The 20,352-nt window shown below is 41.4% G+C and overlaps 1 protein-coding gene across 1 annotated transcript in view; it reads right to left on the bottom strand.

Moving 5' to 3' along the window:
* The window catches only part of marco (macrophage receptor with collagenous structure), a 69,930-nt gene extending 49,914 nt beyond the window's left edge, over positions 1-20,016 (bottom strand). The window contains exons 1-3 of the mRNA XM_085764682.1: positions 19,888-20,016; positions 18,386-18,484; positions 18,064-18,218 (exon numbers count right to left, since the gene is read on the bottom strand). Of these exons, the coding sequence (XP_085620808.1) occupies positions 18,064-18,218; positions 18,386-18,484; positions 19,888-19,996 (363 nt within the window). The 5' untranslated portion in view covers positions 19,997-20,016. The remainder of the gene's footprint in view (positions 1-18,063; positions 18,219-18,385; positions 18,485-19,887) is intronic.
* Positions 20,017-20,352: the final 336 nt, after the last annotated feature.

The raw sequence follows: 20,352 nt of genomic DNA, 5'->3' as shown, positions 1-20,352 counted from the left end.
CAGTCTGGTGTTTGGCTGCACTTTCAATAAGAACAGTTCCATATGAGCGCGGCGCACATGTTTATTTAACGGCAAAAAAAAACATCGCTCCAATTTTTTTTTTTTTTTTGCCGTTAAATACACATGTGCGCTGCGATATCTGATCAATGCCACATCCATTGTGCTCTGTCTCTGCTGATCGCGCTCATATGGAACTTTTCTTATTGAAAGTGCAGCCAAACACCAGACTGAAGAGAGAGGAACAGCAGAGCTCCTCTGACAGCTCCTCTGTGGAGCTGCAGGAGAGCTGCCACGTCTTTTTTTTCTCTTTCTTTTTTTTTATTGCAGCGCCGTTATTACAGGTGATGCACATCTACGTATGTCCGTGTAGGCTACATCTATTGTCTGATCTTCCTTCACGGTGCACATTGTCAGTCCTCCTGTGAAACTTTTAGCTACTAAATAATATGACTGAAGGCAGTGGAAGTTTGCACGTGTCAACACGCCCCCATGAGTTGACGACATAAGGAGCTAATAAATAAATATATATAAATAAGTGGTAGTATTATTCGGTCAAGTTCTTGTTATAGATTAATGGTTAAACAGTTAACCATGTGCATCCCTAAAATAAACCTTTTAAGGAAAAAAGGCAAACTTGACTCCTTTATTCCACACAAAAATATGCTAATAGCTATGATATGTGTTAAAAATGCTTATGAGTGTATTATAACAGTTCAACACGATGAAAAATATACAAAACAGCTATACATAATTTTTGGCCAGTAAAAAATCTTTCTGGCCAGTAGATTTTTAAAGCTTACTAGCCAGTTGGCCAGTGAGCAAAAAAGTTAAGTTTGAACCCTGTTTACACAGTTTAAACAAGGAGAAAGTTATCAGAAATCAACAGAGGAAGACTGGGGGAATGATTCACTAGTAAAGTGGTCAGGGCTGGATTTGAACCTGCAACCTTCAGTACATCAGCCCAGTGATCTAACCACTTCACCATAGTTACATTCAATGAAAGAAGGGTAAAAGAAATCCCTGCATAAGAGGCTCACTGACTTCTGAAGAGAGGTTGAGACTTTGATGAATGTGAGATTTTTCTATGATGCTTAAAAAAAAAGAAAAGAGTATAAATGAGCCATTAGAAGTTTGTCTACAGATCAGAATTTGAATGAAGTCTCTAGCAGAAAGTACAACATGAATGAGGCAGGAATCGAACCCATGATCAATAAACCTTTACTTTGCCACTTCGCCACAGAGAGCACACACATAAGCATGTTGTCATTGATTGTAATGCTGCAAACTGTGGCACAAGCAGTTAATGAGTCTCTTAAAGCTATGGTCTACGTTTTGAAAGAGGATGAGAAAAATTTGAAAAAAGCACCTCTCACACACCCCTGCCCCTCCCCTCTGAGCTCGTATGGCCCGCCCCTCGGGACCTCCTCGCGACACGCCTCCCCCCCCTCCCCTCACAGAGCACAGCAGAGCAAGCAACAAGCCTGCTGCCTGCAGAAACCAAACGCGGCTTTGAATGCGGAGTAAAATGTCATATTCACAGTCACAACTTCCACAATAAAACCAAAGATTACCTGTTCAACATAAACTCAGCACCGCCGCTGCAGCCTGGGTCTCTCTGCACCGCGGCGCCGCGGAGCTCCAGGCCCCGACTCTTCCTGCTCCTCTCCCCCAGACACAGGACCCTGTCCTGGGTCACCCAGCGCCAAGAGTCTCCCTGTAGCATGAGGCTGTGCTCGGCGCTAGCCCACTAATACCGCCTCGTTACCGGCAGCTGGTGCACAGCGGCGGCATCGGGGCTGGCTGGCGCCGCCGCTGTGCACCAGCTGCCGGTAATGAGGCGGTGTGCCTGGTACGAGCAGCGCTGCCATTAGCAACCATTAGCACAGCCTCATGCTACAGGGAGACTCCTCGCGCTGGGTGACCGGCCACAGGGTGCTGTGTCTGGGGAAGAGGAGCAGGAAGACCGGGGCCTGGAGCTCCGCAGCACCGCAGTGCAGAGAGACCGCTCAGGCTGCGGCTGGAATCAGCTGTGTGTCGGGGAGACGAGGAAGACCAGGAGCTCAGCAGGGCCGCGGTGTGCAGGGTGCAGAGCACCCCGGTCAGGCTGCGGCTGGAAGCGGCTGTGTGTCGGGGAGAGGAGGAAGACCAGTAGCTCAGCAGGGCCGCGGTGTGCAGGGTGCAGACAGAGCACCCCGGTCAGGCTGCGGCTGGAAGCAGCTGTGTGTCTGGGAGAGGATCAGGGAGACTCGATGCGGCACCGGTACTAGTAATACGGGCAGCAACACATTCTGTGCTTCTGTACTGTGCTTCTCTGAATCCTAGTGGGGCTTTTTTTCGGCAGACTGACCGGGGGTGGGGGGCAGCAGGCGCTGAATTGGTGGGTTCATGTGTCTGTGGCTGAGCAGCTCAGAGCGGTTACAACTACTTGTAGTTTCTAAGCGGAGGGGGTGGGGACGAGGCGGGTCGAGGAGGAGCAGGGGAGACGAGGGGATAGGATGGAGGGTACGAGCCAATGGGAGCCGGACGGGGCGCGCGGCGCCCATTGGTCAATTTCTATGCAGGCCCACGGCTGATAGACTGAATGGATTTTTTTGGTTCTTTTTGCTATTTATATTGTGTATATCGGACCACAGGACCATAATCGCTTTATAAACGATGTTAATAATAATTACCAATGCTCCAAATCGTAGACCATAGCTTTAACGAACACCTGTAACCAATTGAGGGTGGCGGAAGGGAGCAGAATTCAACATAACATAACAAGAGTGCTTCCCTTGGATTTGAACCAGTGACCTTGGGGTTGGCAAGCGGCCACCTTACCCACTACACTACAGTGGAGTTGTAGAGAAGAGAGGTTGAGACTTTTATGAATGTGAGATTTTTCAATGATGCTTTAAAAAGAAAAGAAAAGAGTAGAAATGAGCCACAACAAGTAAGTAGAGGACTTTTTTGTGACTTGTGGCTATTTTTTGATTAAATCAAACAAAGTATAATGCCCATTCCAGCGAATTAAAAAGTTGAGCTCCTGCTACTCTGCTGTGAAAAAAATTGCATTGGGCTGAATGGCAGAGACAGAGCACCCAGGTTGCATTTAAAAAATATTTTAAATTATTCTCTGAGTCTCTGTGCATTTTTGACGGCATTGTGAGACAGAAGACAAGTGTGGCTACAAACTGTTTCCAAAATCATGAGTGTAGAGTGTCATTTGTAGCTTTGCTGGCAGTTTCAGAAGAAAAGTTCCAGTCGCTTTTTTGGATCTGCTGCACTCTACGATGACGTCACCCACTCTGACCCAACCCCATACACACTCATTGAAAAGTGTGAAATTTGTCAGAAATCCTCATGTGCTTTTAAAGGATTTATCTCAAAAATGGTACAAGCTATGAAAAATTTGTACACACAGGATGAATGCATTAGAAGTTTGTCTGCAGCTTAGAATTTGAATGAAGTCTGTAGGTGAAAGTATGTGGAAGCAAATGAGGTTCAAAGTAGGACCAGTAGTTTCAGAGTTTGAAGACCGTTCCAATGTATTTCTAATGGGACAAAAAAATCAGAAAAAGTTAAATATTTGAAAAAGTATAAATAGTTGAAATGAGAAAAGTAATGCCGCTCTTGTCCAGAAAAAGCTGGTAGTAGTAAAGTAGTAAGAACTAGAAAAGGCATTTCCAAGAATGGAAATGGTGTGACTGCTGACAGCACCTGAATGCTGTTGCAGAATTAGCAAATAGTGCAAGCAGTGATCACCATACAAATGTTTGACCAAGGTCGGAATCGAACCCACAACCTAATGGTCAGTAGACTTCCATTCTGCCTCTAGGCCACAGTGCACACACAGTTGCAGAGACTGTTGTCTGTTGATGAGCTGCACTCTGTCTCACTCTGACATCAAGAAAGCTTGAGAGTCAAGCTTGAATGACTTAGAATGAAAATTTCTGTGAATTACAGGCTGAGAGCAGCAGTTTCAACATGAAGCAAGTTATCAGAAGTCAACAGAGGACGACTGGGAAAATAATTCACTATAATTGTTGTTGAGGCAAGATTTGAACCAGCAACCTTCAGGTCTCCAGACCAGCAAGCTAACCACTAGGCTACAGACAGAGACAGTATTTGAGGGGCAAAGAAAACCTTTGATAAGAGGATCACTGGCTTCTGCTTAAAAAAAAAAGTAAGGAAAGTGCAGAAATTAACCACAACAAGTAAGTAGAGGACACTTTTGTGAAAATAGTGCAAGCAGTGATGACCATACAAATGGTTGACCAAGGTAGGAATTGAACCGACAATCTCATGGTCAGAAGACTTTGACTTTGCCTCTAGGCCACAGTGTACACACTGTTGCAAAGACTGTTGTCTGTTGATGAGCTGCACTCTGTCTCACTCTGAAGTTAACGAGCTGCACCTATTTGAAACACACTGTGTCAACACCAAGAAAGCTTGAGAGTCAAGCTTGAATGACTTAGAATGAAAATGTCTGTGAATTTCAGGCTGAGAGCAGCAGTTTCAACATGAAGCAAGTTATCAGAAGTCAACAGAGGACGACTGGGAAAATAATTCACTATAATTGTTATTGAGGCAAGATTTGAACCAGTAACCTTCAGGTCTCCAGCTCAGCAAGCTAACCACTAGGCTACAGGCAGAGACAGTATGTGAGGGGCAAAGAAAACCTTTAATAAGAGGATCACTGGCTCCTGCTTAAAAAAAAAAGGTAAGGAAAGTGCAGAAATTAGCCACACCAAGAAAGAAGAGGACTTTTTTGTGACCTGTGACTCTTTTTTGGTGAATTAAAATGATTTAAAAAGCACTTAACAGCAAGTTACAAACTGTGGCACTAGCAATTAATGCGTCTCTTAACGACCACCTGTAACCAATTGAGGGTGATGGAGGGGAGCAGAATTCATAACAAGAGTGCTCAACCTGGATTTGAACCAGTGACCTTGGGGTTGGCAAGCAGCAACCCTAACCACTACACTAGAGTCGAGTTGGGGAGATGAGAGGTTGAGACTTTGATGAATGTGAGATTTTTCAATGATGCTTAAAATATAAAGAAATTAGTATAAATTAGCCACACCAAGTAAGAAGAGGACTTTTTTGTGACCTGTGACTATTTTTTGGTGAATTCAAATGAATTAAAAAGCACTTAACAGCAAGTTACAAAGTTGAGCTCCTTCTCCTGCTGCTGTAAAAAAAATGCATTGGGCTGAATGAGAGCAGAGAGCTCCCTGGCTGCATTTAAAAAATATTTTAAATTATTATCTAAGTCTCTTTGCATTTTTGACCAGAATTTTAGCCAGAAGACAAGTGTGGCTACAAAACTGGAGAAAATAATTTGTCTAGAGTTTAATTTGTGGCCGTGCTGACAGTTTAGCCAGAAAAACTCTAGAATGTTTTTTTGCCTCTATCCACTCTAGCACCACTCTAGCTCTGCTCGTTAGACGCAATACACACCCATTATAAAGCTGAAAAAAATCAGAAAAAGTTAAATATTTGAAAAAGTATAAATAATTAAAAAGAGAAAAGTAATGCCGATAAAGTTCAAAAAAAGCTGCACGTTTTGATATATGAATTGTTGAAATAGCACAAAGTATGAAGGATTAGAAGAAGACCGTAAAAAGGCGGAAGAAAATGGCCAAACAGAAGAACAATAGTGTGACTGCTTCAGCAGTCACACTAACTAGAAAAAGCATTTCCAAGAATGGAAATGGTGTGACTGCTGAAAGCAGCTGATCGCTGTTGCAGAATTAGCAAATAGTGCAAGCAGTGATCACCATATAAATGTTTGACCATGGTCGGTATCGAACCCTCAACCTCATGGTCAGTAGACTTCAACTCTGCCTCTAGGCCACAGTGTACACACAGTTGCAGAGACTGTTGTCTGTTAATGAACTGCACTCTGTCTCACTCTGAAGTTAACGAGCTCAAAGCTGTAGTTCCAGTGCAAATCAATCTTAGTGCAGTGGTATAAACAAGAAACATGTTAACACAAACCAAGATTGAAAGAGGTAAAGAGAATAGGTGGGGGCGCATATGCATTATCAAGTTTGATCATGTGACCAGACCAAGTGGTATTGGTTAAAGTTCAAAGTGGCTGACACACTAACAAGACTGCTCAGGTGGGATTAGAACCTGTGACCTTGTGGTTGGATGGCAAGAACCTTATCCAATAGGCCATTCCAACACTTCTGATGAAGTAGAGGATGAGGCTTTGATGAATGTGAGATTTTTCAATGATGCTTAAAAAAGCATCATAAATGAGCCATTTGAAGTTTGTCTACAAATCAGAATTTGAATGAAGTCTCTAGCAGAAAGTACGACATGAATGAGGCAGGAATCGAACCCATGACCTCATGATCAATAAACCTTTACTCTGCCACTTCGCCACAGAGAGCACAGACATAGGCGTGTTGCCATTGTAATGTGATGATGTGCTGCAAACGGTGGCAGAAGCAATTAATGCGTCTCTTAACGAACACCTGTAACCAATTGAGGGTGGGGGAGGGGAGCAGAATTCAACATCACATAACAAGATTGCTCAGCCTGGATTCGAACTAGTGACCTTGGGGTTGGCAAGCGGCCACCTTACCAACTGGACTACAGACAGAGTTGTGGAGAGCTCTCAGCATTGGGCTGAATGAGAGCAGAGAGCTCCCTGGCTGCATTTAAAAAATATTTTAAATTATTATCTAAGTCTCTTTGCATTTTTGACCAGAATTTTAGCCAGAAGACAAGTGTGGCTACAAAACTGGAGAAAATAATTTGTCTAGAGTTTAATTTGCAGAAAAAGTTAAATATTTGAAAAAGTATAAATAGTTAAAAAGAGAAAAGTAATGCCGATAAAGTTCAAAAAAAGCTGCACGTTTTGATATATGAATTGTTGAAATAGCACAACACCTAACACACTAACCATATGGCCACAGAGAACCTGAGTTACAATGAGCTTTATACTATGAGGAATCAAAGACTGTCCAATGACAGCTGAATAATTGGAATCAAAAGTCAAGCAATGATGTGAAATGACTGAGGCAAGAATCGAACCCATGACCATATGATCACTAAGCCTTTACTCTGCCACTCGGCTACAGAGAGCACATTGCTTTCAAGACTGTTGTCATTCATTGTAATGTGATGATGTGCTGCAAACTGGTACGAGTAATCAAGGAGATACCAAACACCTGTAACCAATTGAAGGCGGGGGAGGAGAGCAGAATTCAACATAACATAACAAGAGTTCTTCCCTTGGATTCGAACCGGTGACCTTAGGGTTGGCAGGCAGCCACCCTACCCCCTACAAGAAATTAGTATAAATTAGCCACACCAAGTAAGAAGAGGACTTTTTTGTGACCTGTGACTATTTTTTGGTGAATTCAAATGAATTAAAAAGCACTTAACAGCAAGTTACAAAGTTGAGCTCCTTCTCCTGCTGCTATGAAAAAAATGCATTGGGCTGAATGAGAGCAGAGAGCTCCCTGGCTGCATTTAAAAAATATTTTAAATTATTATCTAAGTCTCTTTGCATTTTTGACCAGAATTTTAGCCAGAAGACAAGTGTGGCTACAAAACTGGAGAAAATTATTTGTCTAGAGTTTAATTTGTGGCCGTGCTGACAGTTTAGCCAGAAAAACTCTAGAATGTTTTTTTGCCTCTCTCCACTCTGACACCACTCTAGCTCTGCTCGTTAGACGCAATACACACCCATTATAAAGCTGAAAAAATTCAGAAAAAGTTAAATATTTGAAAAAGTATAAATAGTTAAAAAGAGAAAAGTAATGCCGATAAAGTTCAAAAAAAGCTGCACGTTTTGATATATGAATTGTTGAAATAGCACAAAGTATGAAGGACTAGAAGAAGACCGTAAAAAGGCGGAAGAAAATGGCCAAACAGAAGAACTAGAAAAAGCATTTCCAAAAATGGAAATGGTGTGAATGCTGAAAGCCATTGCTGAACCATGCTGAATTAGCAGAATAAATTGACAAAGACATGCGGAATGGCATACAAGAAACCTGTCCAAGGAAGGAAATGAACCCACAACCTTCAGTACATCAGCCCACTGATCTAACCACTTCACCATAGTTACATTCAATGAGAGAAGAGTAAAAGAAATCCCTGTATAAGAGGCTCACTGACTTCTGAAGAGAGGTTGAGACTTTGATGAATGTGAGATTTTTCAATGATGCTTAAAAAAAAGAAAGAAAAGAGTATAAATGAGCCATTAGAAGTTTGTCTACAGATCAGAATTTGAATGAAGTCTCCAGCAGAAAGTATGACACGCTGAGTTTTTCTGCCTTCAAATTGCTGTGAACCAATGGCAGACGCAAACTGGCAGTTTCAGGGAGACTGGAGCTGGACTGGAGGCAGGAATCGAACCCATGACCTCATGATCAATAAACCTTTACTCTGCCACTTCGCCACAGAGCCCAAAGCTGCACCTGTTGGAAACACACTGTGTCAACACCAAGAAAGCTTGAGAGTCAAGCTTGAATGACTTACAATAAAAATTTCTGTGAATTTCAGGCTGAGAGCAGCAGTTTCAACATGAAGCAAGTTATCAGAAGTCAACAGAGGACGACTGGGAAAATAATTCACTATAATTGTTGTTGAGGCAAGATTTGAACTAGCAACCTTCAGGTCTTCAGACCAGCAAGCTAACCACTAGGCTACAGACAGAGACAGTATGTGAGGGGCAAAGAAAACCTTTAATAAGAGGATCACTGGCTTCTGCTTTAAAGAAAAAGTAAGGAAAGTTACTACAGAGAGCACACACATAAGCATGTTGTCATTGATTGTAATGTGATGATGTGCTGCAAACTGTGGCATTAGCAATTAATGCGTCTCTTAACGACCACCTGTAACCAATTGAGGGTGATGGAGGGGAGCAGAATTCAACATAACGTAACAAGTGTGCTCAACCTGGATTTGAACCAGTGACCTTGGGGTTGGCAAGCAGCCACCCTAACCACTACACTAGAGTAGAGTTGTAGATAGGAGAGGTTGAGACTTTGATGAATGTGAGATTTTTCAATGATGCTTAAAATAAAAAGAAATGAGTATAAATTAGCCACACCAAGTAAGAAGAGGACTTTTTTGTGACCTGTGACTATTATTAGCAGAATTAGCAGAATAAATTGACAAAGACATGCGGAATGGCATACAAGAAACATGTCCATGGAAGGAATTGAACCCACAATTTCATAAGTGGTAACCTAACACACTAACCATATGGCCACAGAGAACCTGAGTTACAATGAGCTTGAGAACAATAGTGTGACTGCTTCAGCAGTCACACTAACTAGAAAAAGCATTTCCAAGAATGGAAATGGTGTGACTGCTGAAAGCAGCTGAACGCTGTTGCAGAATTAGCAAATAGTGCAAGCAGTGATCACCATACAAATGTTTGACCGAGGTCGGAATCGAACCCACAACCTCATGGTCAGTAGACTTCTACTCCGCCTCTAGGCCACAGTGCACACACAGCTGCAGAGACTGTTGTCTGTTAATGATCTGCACTCTGTCTCACTCTGAAGTTAACGAGCCCAAAGCTGCACCTGTTGGAAACACTGTCAACATCAAGAAAGCTTGAGAGTCAAGCTTGAATGACTTAGAATGAAAATTTCTGTGAATTTCAGGCTGAGAGCAGCAGTTTCAACATGAAGCAAGTTATCAGAAGTCAACGGAGGACGACTGGGAAAATAATTCACTATAATTGTTGTTGAGGCAAGATTTGAACCAGGAATCGAACCCACAACCTTATGATCACTAAACCTTTACTCTGCCGCTTCGCCACAGAGAGCACAGTCATAAGCATGTTGCCATTGTAATGTGATGATGTGCTGCAAACAGTGGCAGTAGCAATTAACACATCTCTTAACGAACACCTGTAACCAATTGAGGGTGGGGGAGGGTAGCAGAATTCAACATCACATAACAAGATTGCTCAGCCTGGTTTCGAACTAGTGACCTTAGGGTTGGCAAGCGGCCACCTTACCAACTGGACTACAGACAGAGTTGTGGAGAAGAGAGGTTCTTCAGCCCAGCAAGCTAACCACTAGGCTACAGACAGAGACAGTATGTGAGGGGCAAAGAAAACCTTTAATAAGAGGATCACTGGCTTCTGCTTTTTAAAAAAAAGTAAGGAAAGTTACTACAGAGAGCACACACATAAGCATGTTGTCATTGATTGTAATGTGATGATGTGCTGCAAACTGTGGCACTAGCAATTAATGCGTCTCTTAACGACCACCTGTAACCAATTGAGGGTGATGGAGGGGAGCAGAATTCAACATAACATAACAAGAGTGCTCAACCAGGATTTGAACCAGTGACCTTGGGGTTGGCAAGCAGCCACCCTAACCACTACACTAGAGTAGAGTTGTGGAGAAAAGAGGTTGAGACTTTGATGAATGTGAGATTTTTCAATGATGCTTAAAATAAAAAGAAATGAGTATAAATTAGCCACACCAAGTAAGAAGAGGACTTTTTTGTGACCTGTGACTATTTTTTGGTGAATTAAAATGAATTAAAAAGCACTTAACAGCAAGACAGAGAGAAAAAAAGTAAGGAAAGTGCAGAAATTAACCACAACAAGTAAGTAGAGGACACTTTTGTGAAAATAGTGCAAGCAGTGATGACCATACAAATGTTTGACCAAGGTAGGAATTGAACCCACAATCTCATGGTCAGAAGACTTTGACTTTGCCTCTAGGCCACAGTGTACACACTGTTGCAACGACTGTTGTCTGTTGATGAGCTGCACTCTGTCTCACTCTGAAGTTAACGAGCTGCACCTGTTGGAAACACACTGTGTCAACACCAAGAAAGCTTGAGAGTCAAGCTTGAATGACTTAGAATGAAAATGTCTGTGAATTTCAGGCTGAGAGCAGCAGTTTCAACATGAAGCAAGTTATCAGAAGTCAACAGAGGACGACTGGGAAAATAATTCACTATAATTGTTATTGAGGCAAGATTTGAACCAGTAACCCTCAGGTCTCCAGCTCAGCAAGCTAACCACTAGGCTACAGGCAGAGACAGAATGTGAGGGGCAAAGAAAACCTTTAATAAGAGGATCACTGGCTCCTGCTTAAAAAAAAAGGTAAGGAAAGTGCAGAAATTAGCCACACCAAGAAAGAAGAGGACTTTTTTGTGACCTGTGACTATTTTTTGGTGAATTAAAATGATTTAAAAAGCACTTAACAGCAAATTACAAACTGTGGCACTAGCAATTAATGCGTCTCTTAACGACCACCTGTAACCAATTGAGGGTGATGGAGGGAAGCAGAATTCATAACAAGAGTGCTCAACCTGGATTTGAACCAGTGACCTTGGGGTTGGCAAGCAGCCACCTTAACCACTACACTAGAGTAGAGTTGGGGAGAAGAGAGGTTGAGACTTTGATGAATGTGAGATTTTTCAATGATGCTTAAAATAAAAAGAAATTAGTACATAATCATGTTGCCATTGTAATGTGATGATGTGCTGCAAACGGTGTCAGTAGCAATTAACACGTCTATTAACGAACACCTGTAACCAATTGAGGGTGGGGGAGGGGAGCAGAATTCAACATCACATAACAAGATTGCTCAGCCTGGTTTCGAACTAGTGACCTTAGGGTTGGCAAGCGGCCACCTTACCAACTGGACTACAGACAGAGTTGTTGAAAAGAGAGGTTCTTCAGCCCAGCAAGCTAACCACTAGGCTACAGACAGAGACAGTATGTGAGGGGCAAAGAAAACCTTTAATAAGAGGATCACTGGCTTCTGTTTTAAAAAAAAAAGTAAGGAAAGTTACTACAGAGAGCACACACATAAGCATGTTGTCATTGATTGTAATGTGATGATGTGCTGCAAACTGTGGCACTAGCAATTAATGCGTCTCTTAACGACCACCTGTAACCAATTGAGGGTGATGGAGGGGAGCAGAATTCAACATAACATAACAAGATTGCTCAACCTGGATTTGAACCAGTGACCTTGGGGTTGGCAAGCAGCCACCTTACCAACTGGACTAGAGACAGAGTTGTGGAGAAGAGAGGTTGAGACTTTGATGAATGTGAGATTTTTCAATGATGCTTAAAATAAAAAGAAATGAGTATAAATTAGCCACACCAAGTAAGAAGAGGACCTTTTTGTGACCTGTGACTATTTTTTGGTGAATTCAAATGAATTTAAAAGCACTTAACAGCAAGTTACAAAGTTGAGCTCCTTCTCCTGCTGCTCTGAAAAAAATGCATTGGGCTGAATGAGAGCAGAGAGCTCCCTGGCTGCATTTAAAAAATATTTTAAATTATTATCTAAGTCTCTTTGCATTTTTGACCAGAATTTTAGCCAGAAGACAAGTGTGGCTACAAAACTGGAGAAAATTATTTGTCTAGAGTTTAATTTGTGGCCGTGCTGACAGTTTAGCCAGAAAAACTCTAGAATGTTTTTTTGCCTCTCTCCACTCTGGCACCACTCTAGCTCTGCTCGTTAGACGCAACACACACCCATTATAAAGCTGAAAAAAATCAGAAAAAGTTAAAGCAGATATCAGTGGAATGTTTTTGTTAATATAAGTCCTAAATAGTCCTATTTTCCGTCAGCAATCACTTACATGAAGTATTTCAGCCTAAACACGAGTCTCTCCGTCACTCTGCTCTGCTGTAACCCGAGGAGAAAATTTTCCTTGTGGGATACAAGTGTTATCCAATGAGGGGAGAGAACGGCATGAAGGACCGTGTGTGCAGCCAAGGGATGCGCGTGAATGTGGTGACGTAGCACGAGGACCAATTGATGCCTGACAAGGGCGGGGGCTGCTAACTCATGGTGCGTTCAAGGAAACTCGTACTTTGTGTTTTTCCTTCCTGTGAAGTCATACCAGTTCGATCTGGTACGAGTTCACGGGTCGGAAGTTACGAGTGGCCGTTATAGGGAACTTTCACAGACAACAGGACGGTAAAAACACGAGCTACGGGTTACCTGGAACGCTACCAAGTCGTAGTTGTGACTTGAAGCTGTAACTTACGGTTTCAAAAGCCTGCCTTGAACACAGCATTAGCCGAAACGGCCGTGCCGCTGTTATCTGCTTTAAATATTTGAAAAAGTATAAAAAGTATGAAAAATTTGAATACATCCGATAAAGTCCAGAAAAAGCTGCACGTTTTGATATATGAATTGTTGAAATAGCACAAAGTATGAAGGACTAGAAGAAGACCGTAAAAAGGCGGAAGAAAATGGCCGAACAGAAGAACAATACTGTGAATGCTTTCAGCATTCACACTAATAATAAGTATAAAGAAAATGGCGGAGAGGAAGAACAATAACTAGATAAAGTAGCATTTCCTGATGGAAATGCGTGTGAATGCTGAAAGCAGCTGAACGCTGTTGCAGAATTAGCAAATAGTGCAAGCAGTGATCACCATACAAATGTTTGACCGAGGTAGGAATCGAACCCACAACCTCATGGTCAGTAGTCTTTGACTTTGCCTCTAGGCCACAGTGTACACACGGTTGCAAAGACTGTTGTCTGTTGATGAGCTGCACTCTGTCTCACTCTGAAGTTAAGATATCAATAAGCTGAGTCATAGAGGAACACTTAAAAAGTTTGTCTATAGCTTAGAATTTGAATGAAGTCTCTAGCAGAAAGTATGGTGAAGCTTTAGTGGCTGAAAGAAGTAAGAAGATTTGAAGAGTTTGAAGACTGTTCCAATGCATTCTCTATGGGGGAAAAAAAAAAATCAGAAATAGTTGAATATTTGAAAAAATATAAAAAGTATGAAAAATTTGAATACATCCAATAAAGTCCAGAAAAAGCTGCACGATTTGATGTATGAATTGTTGAAATAGCACAAAGTATGAAGGACTAGAAGAAGACCGTAAAAAGGCGGAAGAAAATGGCCGAACAGAAGAACAATTTAAGCAATGTGGCTCCTGTGCACCAGTTTAGGGTTAGGGTCTCATCAAACTACAGGACATGGTTCCAGTAATCCATGTCCCCAGTCTGCTTGTCTTCAGCAAACTTTGCGGCCTTTCTTGTGCATCATCTTTAGAAGAGGTTTCCTTCTGGGGCGGTGCGTGGTGCAGTGGTTAAGGTGGCCGCCCCATGTAGGGGCTACAGTCCTCAACGCAGGCGTGCCCGGTTCGAATCCTGCATCGGGCAGACCTTTCCTGCATGTCATTCCCCCTCTCTCTGCCTCCCCCTTTCCTGTCTATCTATACTATAGCTATCAAATAAAGGCATAAAAGCCAAAAAAATATACTTTAAAAAAAAAAGAAGAGGTTTCCTTCTGGGACGACAGCCATGGTAAAGGTACTTTATTTGTCACATATACAGCCAGTACAGTGAGATTCTTTTGAAATGCAGACCAATTGGATGCAGTGTGCAGCGTATGGTCTGAGCACTGACAGGCTGACCCCCCACCCCTTCAACCTCTGCAGCAATGCTTCAGAGGTTGAAGGGGTGGGGGGGTATGCCTGTCCTCAAACCCTACTGCGACGTACTGAAGCAGAGCATGACCCCCTCCCTTCAGAAGCTGTCCCCAGGGCAGTAGTCCACCATGATAACGACCCCAAACACACCTCCAAGATGACCACTGCCTTGATAAAGACACTGAGGGTAAAGGTGATGGACTGTCCAACATGTCTCCAGATCTAAACCCTACTGAGCATCTGTGGGATGTCCTCAAGTGGAAGGTGGAGGAGCGCCAGGTGTCTGACCTCCACCAGCTCTGTGATGTCATCATGGAGGAGTGGAAGAGGTTTCCAGGGACAACCTTTGAAGCTCTAGTGAACTCCATGCCCAAGACAGTTAAGGCAGTCTAACGCCGCATTATGTAATAATGTAATAAATCTTCACGTCATTATGTAATAACGCCGCATTTTGAAATAATCTTCAATACTTCAGCTAGTGATACAATTATGAAATTTTGTACATACCTTCTCTATAGACTAATTTAAAGAAATTCCTGGGTGTCCACTCAAAATTTTGAAATGGTCGCCATTCTTCTATATGGCCACCAGTCAAGGTTATAGCGAAGGACGTACTTGCCTTTGGTCATCTTTTGATCTATTTTTTTTTTGTTTAACACATGCGCGTCAATTGGGTATGGCAAGGTATGGCAGCTGCCACACCTTGGCTCCAGGGGAAAATGTAAATGTTAGTTTTTTAAAATAAATGTATGGAATTACTCTGTGTCAATTTGTATTGATTATTCTATTATTTAATACATATAAATTAACTACAAATGAAAATCAGAACAACACAATCGATTTCTCTAGGTATTATCTTTCCCCACACTTGTATCCCCCCTCCATATTTTGAAATGTGGTATCTCCCAGCACCCCCTGACGAGACGACGGAGGTCAGAGCTGTTATTAGCGCAATTTGTGTTGCTGAGCTAATTAAAGTAAAATGAAAAGGAAGCAGAGAACTTTGGAATCATTTTTCATCAAAAAAGGCAGGTGATGGGTATTGGACCTCTTATTAATCTGCTTAAGGGAAATATGATTTCTCTCTCTTACTCTCTTCTTCTCCCTCCCTCCATGTCCTCTTTGCATTTGGACTTTAACAGTTTTAAGTTAACCTGGTATGTTCACGTGATATTGTTGCAATTACACAGTGAATGAAGTGAACAGAATGAGCGAAATTGCGTTTGTCAGAAAGGCTATCTACTGCTCTCTAACCCTGCCTCTTGTTATCCATGGTGCTGAAAACGGATGCGTAAAGGCGCATTTGACTGAATTGATCAACACGTTTGTGTCCATAGTTACGTTAGCGGGATGTGAGTGAGACTGCATTTGAAAAAGTTCTAATTTCTGTAACCACACAGATAAGCTACATAGTAGACTAGTAACCTTACAGTGTTTCCCACACATGTTCTCACAAGGAGGCACACAGCCGCATCTTTGTTCATGCCAGAGCAAGTCTATCATGGTCAAAGTCAATTACACAGACCTTCTAATTAATTGTTTACATTTATATAGCATTTATATAGCACTTTCCTATTGATTCCCGATACCCAAAGCACGTACAGTAAGCATTATTCATTCGTACCACATTCACACTGGTGGTGGTGTAGCTACGTGTGTAGCCACAGCTGGCAGAAGCGTGGCTGATGTTGTGATGTGTGCCAAACGACCCCTCCGACCACCACTATGATCATTCGTACATTCACACAAGTCTTGCCCACTACGACAGAGACTGGGAGAGAGTGGGATTTGAACCGTCAACCCTCTGAATACTGGACGACCCGCTCTACCGCCTGAGCCACTGCCACCCCTAAGCATGGAGAAAAGGTTGGTGAGGAATGGAAAGTCTTCTGGACAGCCATCTCCCCCATTGCAAAGAGTTGTGAACAACTCACTAAATGTGGCTGCAAGTCTGCCTGTTGTGGCAGATGCTATACAGGCTTGGAATAGCATATACAGCTTTATGTAGCTGCAAATGTGAGGTGTAAGTAGCCTCTGGAATGAGCACTTTTTTTTTTTGGCAAGTATTTGTTCCTAATGTTAGTGTCAACATCATGACCACATATGATGAAAAATTCGGCACTGAAAGTGTTTAAAATTAAAATATTGAAATTTTGCGTGGACGCCCAAACTTTTAAAAAGAGTGCACTGATGCCAATTTTCATGTTTGTATCACAAACTGAAGTATTTTTCCCCTTATCTGCTCTACTATGTGTACCGGTGTTTGGCTGCACTTAGTATAAAAACAGTTAAACATTGGATGATCTAACCTCCATATGAGTGCGATCAGCTGATGCAGCAATCAGCTGTTGCAGAGCACGTGTATGTTTAACGGCCCAAAAAAAAAAGCGATCGCCCCCTGCGAGCGTTGTTCATCGGTTAATTCAGTTAATGAGCGTCGGTTATCGGTCAGAAGTAAAATTCTAAATGCGCATCCCTAATTGGGAGTCCATGGTCCAGTCCATGTAGATATTCATATAGGCTACTGCCACACATTGGTGGGTGTTGGTGGTTTATTACATAATGCACCAAATTATTACATTTTCTTCATAAAAAAAAGTGCAACACCCGCAATTTGTAATAACTGATGCAAAATCTAACAACTTATTACAAAATGTGGCTAAGTTTATCACATATTGTGTTCAAGATTTTTATTACAAAATGTAGCAGATTATTACAAAATGTGGCGTTATTACATAATGACGCAAAGATTTATTACATTATTACATACTGTTACGCCGCATTATCAATTCAATTCATAATGCGGCGTAACAGGCAGTGTTGAAAAATAATGGTAGCCACACAAAAATTTACATTCACTTTGTGAATTTTATTTCTGTGAAAGGTGCTATACACACATATGTAATAAACACACATATGCAGCACACACACACACACACACACACACACGTATGTAATGTACACACATTTCGTGAGTATTCATATATTTTTTTAAATCATTTTATGATGCTTAGAGGCTTAAAAATAGCAGGTATTTTGGAAATATTTTATTGATAATGATGATTTTGTAATATGATATTTTACGCTTTTATCCGCTCTGTAACGGTAATTTTGCTAAGCCCCCTGACTATTAGGGGTGTACTCACTTTTGTTGCCAGCGGTTCAGACATTAATGGCTGTGTTCAAAAAATCTTCAAACAAAGGAGCGCTTCGTGGACTCGTTGTTTAATTCTAGTCTAATTCATTTGACTCCCTGATGAAGGCTAGACGCCGAAACGCGTCGGAGTTTTTAATTGTCATGTTGACCATGCCATAATTTAATAAAGGCATTTTATAGGTAAGAGAGTGCCTTGGAATTTTTCTTTTTTTTTTCTTTTGTTTAATTTTTCTTTTGTTTTCTCACATTAATGGCTGTGTGTTGAGTTATTTTGAGGGGACAACAAATTTATAGCTGTACACTGACTACTTTACATTGTATCAAAGTGTCATAATCTTCAGTGTTGTCTCATGAAAAGATATAATATAATAAAATATTTACAAAAATGTGAGGGGTGTACTCGCTTTTGTGAGATACTGTATATAGAATGGATATAGTAGAGGTACAGTACACTAAACTGAATATGAATTGAAAATATGATCTCAAAATTTAACAGAAGCTGTTTCCGGTGCATACCTGACTCTGCAGGGCTGAAAGATGGCCTCTCAGGGTCCTGGTTTCCTGACTGTTGTTGTTGATGAGAGTTTGGAGGTTGTCTTCACCCAGCGAAATATGATTGGATGTCAGTTTCTCTGTCCTGGGATTGGACAATGAAGCATTCAACCTGAAGACTGGGACAACACTTTTACGTTAGTAACTGCCTTTATTATGTATTTACAATATAATCTATCATTATGATGTGAAAAAGGTCCAGTACAATCTGGTATAAAAAATACTCTTCATTCTCCTTATGCATAGTATCACTTAAGAAATGTAATAGTTATATATGGAGTTATACCTTCATAAAGGAGAAAGATGTTGAGGACAGTCTGTAAGATCAGGTAAATGACAACTCCAATAAAGCACCACTGCCTTTTAGGCCTCACAGGCTTCACAGCTGAAACACAAACAGGTAGTGTTTAAAAGACCAGATCAGTGTCCTGCAGCAAATGTGATTCCAAGGGACAGAAGGTATCCCAGTTAGCCCGTACACATACCTACAAAATGCCTATTATAAAATATGTGGACAACCAATAGAAATGTCATGCTCGGGGTCCATAGAGAGGGATTTCTTTTTATGCCTGGAAAGTTGACAAATTGACTGAATTTCCTGCTCCCTCTGTAGGTTTCACAGATGAGCTGATATCAATGTGGTCTGTGAAGATTTATATTTTTCAGTTTATTTCAAAATGAGTTTCATCTTCACATATCAGTTACATAATTTGTAGAATTTATTTTCATACAGATTAGCTAACTTCCATAGGGCGAGGGCAGGTTACACCCTGGAGAGTTGAACAACACACAGAGACTCACATTCATGCACTACGGGCAATTTTGTATTGCTCATCAAATAAAATTAACAAAATCACACATTTTCTTTTTGTAATAATGAGTATGGCTGATTTTATGCAAAACACCCACTCTGTGTACTGCAATTCATTTGTCTTCTCTACAATACCTGCTTGTGAAATACTTTAATCGCTTTCAATTAAGACACTTCCAGTAGGAATCAGCTGTGCCTAAAAATGGATCATTGCTGCTACCTGCTGGTTATGGCTGTTACTACATTAACTTTCTAATGGTAGCTGAGTGCCAAACAGGGATTATGTAAATGTGATCAACACAAGTTTTACATTTGTCCAGTCTGTGCTGCCTTTAATAACTGACCTAAGAAATAAAACATTACAACACACACCTCCTATAACCCATTGATAATCTTATTTAAAACAGTGATGATATGAAAGCATTTTCTGAAATACATGTGCTCAGTCATATTTCTATTGTCTTCTTCTGCACGTGAGCTTGATAGGGTAGTTCCTCATTTCTTATTTTTCAACGTTAAAATTGACCTGTGTACATTTTGATGTGGCACTGTCTCTGAATCAGCACCTCATAACATTGGAGACAGATTTGTGTCTGAAGCAGCACAGGTGTGACAACACAGCTTTGTTTTATATAATAAATCCATTGTACCTGCAAGTAAAGCTCCCAGTGGAAGTCAGTTTTGCTGTGTCGGTTGTTTTTTTTTCTCTGTCATATGAGACATGAGTCATGGCATCTCTGTGGTGTCAGCGTGAGCTTGCAGCTTCCTTTCACTAGTTCCACTTGTATTTTTTTTTAAAAATCAAGCGATTATTTTACAGCTAAGCCTACGTCTTTGCCTGATGTGTGTGGTTATAATTATCTGGATTTTAGCAGCAGCAGCTTAAATTACAATGTAGTCTTGATGGGCCACATTTGAGTCACTGTTTCAAACCTAAAATTCCCTCTCCGAGTAGAAACTTGGCACTTAGTGCTCACCTTCTGGCTGGAAGCTGTACAGATCACTTCTGCTGAGTGACAGGCCAAACAACGGGTTACTGTGGGTGTGCGAGTCTCGATCCATTGGCCTGTCCACTGATGTCTCCATGGTGTCTAGAGTGAAGAGTTACCTCCACTTCCCATTTCATGACCCCTTATAACACCCGGCACACAGGAAATTACAGATTTCCTCTGATTGCAACATATTGTTCCTTGAAACAACAAAAAAGCTTGCTGTAGAGGAGGGAACTACAGCTCATTTGCTGACCTCAACAAAATACTGTAGCTGTAGCAGTAGCTTCACGTTGGGGTTCCATTCAACCTGTCGGGGTTTATTTCTCCATAACAACCTCCGAACTGTACATTATCCCTTACTGTTTACAGATATATTAACAATCATTATTATGTATTACTTAGGATTAGGAAACACATTAATTCATGTAGCCTATTAGTAAGCAGTTAATT

The sequence above is a fragment of the Trachurus japonicus genome, chromosome 21, assembly GCF_045865225.1.
Source record: "Trachurus japonicus isolate A0001 chromosome 21, Traja_1.0".
In the NCBI taxonomy this organism is placed as follows: Eukaryota; Metazoa; Chordata; class Actinopteri; order Carangiformes; family Carangidae; genus Trachurus; species Trachurus japonicus.
The sequence above is the reverse complement of the archived record's forward strand: the minus strand, read 5'-3'. Positions and strand labels throughout refer to the sequence as shown.